This window comes from Ceratotherium simum, chromosome 2 (genome assembly GCF_057802395.1).
Source record: "Ceratotherium simum simum isolate JZ-2026a chromosome 2, ASM5780239v1, whole genome shotgun sequence".
Taxonomy (NCBI): domain Eukaryota; kingdom Metazoa; phylum Chordata; class Mammalia; order Perissodactyla; family Rhinocerotidae; genus Ceratotherium; species Ceratotherium simum.
Genome location: NC_141901.1, coordinates 34,919,287 through 34,924,595, shown reverse-complemented (window position 1 = coordinate 34,924,595; position 5,309 = coordinate 34,919,287). Strand labels below are relative to the sequence as shown.

The following is a 5,309-nucleotide window of genomic DNA, read 5'->3' as shown; positions in this document are numbered from 1 at the left end:
ATCCAGGGAAATCAGAAAGTGATGAGTAGACCCATTTCACCGCAAGTGTCCTGTTCGAAAAGTTGTCCTTTTCCACTGTGTGCCTTCCAGAGGCCAATTGCTTGATCTCTCTCCAATGTAGTCACCCGCAATCAGTTGATGCAGGTGTACTAACGAGCCAGAGGATTGCTTGCCCTGTCCCGTTCTCTCTTTGTGAGGACCACCGGCATAGGACGCAATATATGCACTCTGCCTGTCACAGCATTAGCACTGTGGCAGGTATTTCTTCTGGCCAGGAGGTGATGAGTAAAAAAAAAAATCCATCACCTTCGACCTTATTGAGAGAAGAATAGACTCACCAGCAAGAAGCTTCTCCAGACTTCTAGTTAGTCTTCCGTCAGCAAGTGCCACGCCTTCAAGACTTTCAGCAAAGCTGACGCCATACCTCTCTGGCTTTTCTGATTCGAGGAAGGTCGGCGCGCCATGGCCTTCTGTAGTCTGTAGCTCAAGTATTTCAGCTCATGGATGCTTTCTGCTCAGTGCTCGAAATATCCTCTGCCTGCCTCTGCCCTCTCCTCTGTCCTCGTGTGCACACTCACACTCCACTATCTTCAGCCCCGCACTCCAGATAGCAGATGATTGCTTTCTGCCTTCTAGACTCTTTTCGTGACTTATCTGTACTGGGAATTTCGCAAATGCAAACTCTGTTCTCAACCCTTAGCCCTGTCTCACCAGTGCTATGATCCTCCAAACTAGCTGTCCCTAATCCACAGGTCTCTTCTCCACTCATGCAGGAGCTAACCTGAGCTGCCGTAATAACATGACTGGACTCAGCGATGCGACTCGCATGATTGGTTAAATTCCTGTCGGTCCTGCGGAGGTTCCTGTTCAGCCCGATGCAGCCAGTGAGCATCTCACATGCAGGTTCAGTCTGACTTCCCCAGCTCGCCCAGCTCACTTCTGTAAATTATCACCTGGCCAGTATGTCACACACATTGGAACTGAATCGTGCTCTAGACTGCGTTCTGAAGCCCAAATATATGCGGAAGTTCAGGAGCCGTACGCCCCAACTCACTTCCAGATGCTTTTTCTGCCACCCCGTCCTCCGCAGATTCACGGACTCAAAGCCGGCATTTATCACTGTATCTCCAGAACACGGTCAACATAATGCTACCTGTCCGACACTATCGGCACTTGTCGTCTCCTCACGCCCTCAATGGGTCGCTTCTGCTATGCCCGAAACGCATCCTCAGATTTCAGGTCCACTGGCTGGCAATGCTAAATACTCCGGCTAATGTTACCGTATTCGGTTCTCCAGCTCGTGCTACGTACACGCTCCGCGTCATCTGCTCTCCGCCTGTAGAATGGAAGTCTCAATCGACGCACGACTCAAACACTTCGTCGCACGCTCCTGCTCAGCTTCGCCAGTCATATGTCTTCAGTATGCCACTTCGACACTCATCCCTGGAACTACAGCTCAGGCCTCGGCGCTTACGCCTGACGCCGTTTGTACATCAGATCTCTCCGGGCGCATATTCGCAGCGAGATTTGAACTCGACATGATGCTGTCCGGGCGAGAGCTGCAAGAGCATGCAGCAACTGGAAAGGGATAGAACGCAGCCGTTTGCCCTGCGACACGCGAGAAAATCTGGGACGCTGAATACAGACTGTACGCACCAGACGTACGCATGGATTGAATCTACTGATCAGAGGGGGTTCCCAGCTCTCAGAGTAATCACGGTGTCTCAGCACTTCACCCGGCGTCCTGAATACAGCTGTCCTTACGGTATCCCAGCCGTCACAGCGAGATATGATACTCCTGCGCCAGGATCCGAACGCTGATCTTCGACGGCAATCGGGTCTCCGTGGAACCGCTCAGCGTGACTGACTCACCAATCTCTCAGAAAACTCACACGACGCTGAAAGTATTGTCTCGCGCTCACCGCAAGACTCATGTCAGGGACATCCAATGTTATCCCAGATCCAGGAACAGAGTGCTGCCAGACCAGTTCCGCTGTCGCCAGCAAGGATCTTAAAACTTGTCCGGTGTCCAATACCTTCAGAGAAGCCAATCACAGATCTCCAATCGTCGCTGCACCAGCCGATAAGGTGGATTAACGGCCAGGAGGATTTACTGTCTTCGTTGTCGTCTTCTTCGTGATGACCACGACTAACTATGCCCGCTCGTTCTCACTGGCCAAGTGATGGAATGGTACGTAAAAACCATTCAACACCTAACAGCATTGAGAGAAAGATTGTCTTAGCTCCAGATTTAGTTATCTTCCAATTAGCCGACGCCTCGACTAGCTAAGCAGTATCTGCAGCGTTGCAAAGCCAAGAATGTTTCAAAGTGTTGATTGCTTTTCAGCAGGTAGCGCTCATGGCTTTACTGACCTCCGCCGCCTCTGCTCACGTCAGCTTCGCTTTTCACTCAGCGTGCTCCTGAGCTTTCACCCCCGCCTGCTCTCTGTATCTACTTCAGTTCTCCGGTCGTCTCTTCATCTTCATCGTCTCCTCCTTATCTTCCCCAGATAGAGCGCGATTCCATTCGGTTCCCATCAAGGACGCGACTTTCCAGGCGACTTCGGGGGAGTCCAGCTTAGACAGCGTGCTCTCCCAAACCCTCTGTTCAATGTTCCTTCAATAGTTGAAGCAGGATTCCTCCACGACAGTTGTCACTCTTCTTCTCACGTTCAACCAGTCATACTCAATGTTAATAATCGACTTCAGACGCAAGCACCCTCGCCAGGCCCGTGCCGACTGGCGGAGGTCTGTTCTGTTCGCCGCACATGCAGTTCGCACGCTTCTCCAGCCGGAACCCCTTCGCTCTGTTCACTTTCAAAAATTTACCTACTGCGCAGACATATTGAACTCCGAATCAGTTCTAGACTGTTTCGTCCTGAAGCAAACAAGCCCAGGTGGTTCAGAGCCAAGCGCTACTTCCTCATTTCGCGTCATCTCTGAACATCAAGAGCATCACCGCCGCTGTAACTGGCATGACATCCTCACTTCGGTCAGCATCTTAAAGGGGTTGTCACATCGCGCTATCTACGCTACGAAATCACCGTTTGACGCTCATGCGCCGAATGCTCGCTACACATGCCTTGAAATATCCCACACGCTATATTATGGGCATACGCTGTCAACGCCTTCCATCGCTGTACTACTCGTATCTACCTCTTTCATCCCACTTCTGGCCTCGCCTCGCAGTTCCGCGTCGACTTACTCAAACTACGTCCCCGCTCGCGTGTCTATTCAGATCGCCACGTCTATCTGCGTCCCAGCCGTCCGGAAATTCATTTGACTCCGCTTAGTACATCCATCAGTACTTCAGCGTAGATTTGGAACCGACCACCACGACTGCGTACTCGGCGAGAGGCAATACAGCGCAGTGCACCCAGCAGAATGCAGCCAGTTTCCAGCTTCCCTCAGGTCATGCGATGGAATTGTTTCCAGGACTACAGACACATCAGATATGCGCGCCAGATATGTTCGACACCGAAGATGTCTTCCCTGCGGATCACGGTGTCAGACCTGGATATCTCACAACAGTCTGTCGCAGATTGAATAAATCACACTGAGATTGCCGTCAAACGAACGCAGACAGCGATGCACCTGAAGCCGAACTGAACGGACTTTCGCCTTCTGCAGTAAATCCGACTTTCATGCGATTTCGGTAAAGAAAACCATTCTGATCTACGCATGTCTGCGTACTCAGAATCCCGCCAATTCCTGCGACATATCCAAGTCTTCAAATCCAGGAAACAGAGCAGACTATATTTCATCGCTGCACTTATCCGGAAAACCCGTCCATGTTCCTTCTGACGCCAATTGCCTTCAGAAAGCCCTCCAATCGTAGCCGACGGTAAACGCTTGACCCAGTGGTAATGTCCAGCCATCGTCCTCTTCAGACCGTACGACACGCATAGATCCTGTTCGCCTGGCACAGCTAGATATCGCGGCAGGTATCGAAGCGAGTGTGATGAGCAAAAACCATCACCCGACCTTACGGTCGCATTGAGAGAAAGACACCCAAGCTTCCAGATTTATGAGTCTTCCACTTGCCGGGACGCGATAGCAGTGCGCAAGAATGTTTCTCGCAAGTATTGACGCCACCTTCTCTGGTTTTCTGAGGTCAGCGTCATTGGCCTTTGTAAACTGGGGGAGTCTCGTTCAGCTCACGAAGCTCAAGTTCGTTCTCAGCCTCAGCGCTCTGATTCTGTCCTCCGCCTCCGTCTTCTCTAGCCCCGTCTCTGTTCAAGTCTTCACCTTCAACATCGCTATCTCTGCTTCACATATTTGGCCCAGATCAGAGAGGTAGACAGCTGTCTTCTGGCAGACTTCATTTCTCATGCTCAACAGGCCTGGGAAATGACTGATGACAAGTTTTCACGACTGAGTACTCATGACTGTCTATCCTCCCTACCCCCACCAGGCTGAGCAGGAATCCAGCTGGAGCCTGGAAGACCCGCATGACGCGGAGATACTCACCTTCGTGCTGCAGCCGAACACTGAACGTCTCGACGAGTCCACTCACGCTGGACTGCGACAAACACGTTGAGGTGCTGCACTGAGTCCAGTAGAGCAGTGCTGGACATCAGACGTGAGTATCAAACGCATGCAGTCAGGCTGCCCAGCACAGTGGTGTCGAGCTACTTCCCATCGTCTGGTAGTGATCGTCAGCCTGGTGGGGCAGGGACACTCGCGACTTGAATCAGTTGACAACAAGAGGGTATTGTCCCATCGGCAAATGCAGGTCTTCCTCTAGCTCCAGGTTACGCCCGAAACGACTCTCAGACTCTGGTAGCCCGGCATCCAGAAAGGAACGCTCCACGTGCCATCGCTTAAGGACTAGGAAACAATCCTCCTCTATCTGGGGCCAGAGTAGTGTGGGAAATGGGACGACCAGATAGGGAGTGTGAGAAAAGACAGACACAGAGACAGAGAGAGAGAGACAGAGAGCAGCAGAGGGTGCTCAGAGCACTGAGCAGAAAACGAGCTCATGAGCAAGGAGACCGAGCTCCCCCAGTACACAAGAGCCATGGCGCAACCGACTCTCAGAAAACCAGAAAGGTGGCGTCCAACACTTTTGCAGAAACATTCTTGAAAGCTATGCACACTTGCCAAGTCAGCGGCCCGGTAGCATTGGAGACTCTTAGAAATCTGGAAGCTTCAAGGTGTCTTTCTCTCTCAATAAGGTCGAAGGTGATGGATTTTTTTTTACTCATCACCTCCTTGGCCAAGAAATACCTGCCACAGTGCTAATGCCAAACAGGCAGAGGCATAATTGCGTCCCCATGCCGGTGGTCCTCACAAAGAGAGAACGGGAC

The 5,309-nt window shown here is 51.7% G+C and overlaps 1 protein-coding gene across 1 annotated transcript in view; it reads right to left on the bottom strand.

Moving 5' to 3' along the window:
- LOC147917874 (NBPF family member NBPF12-like) overlaps positions 1-5,022 on the bottom strand; it is a 13,345-nt gene extending 8,323 nt beyond the window's left edge. The window contains exons 1-2 of the mRNA XM_087417321.1: positions 4,996-5,022; positions 4,406-4,522 (exon numbers count right to left, since the gene is read on the bottom strand). Coding sequence (XP_087273447.1) covers positions 4,406-4,522; positions 4,996-5,022 — 144 coding nt within the window. The remainder of the gene's footprint in view (positions 1-4,405; positions 4,523-4,995) is intronic.
- Between the last annotated feature and the right edge of the window lie 287 nt (positions 5,023-5,309).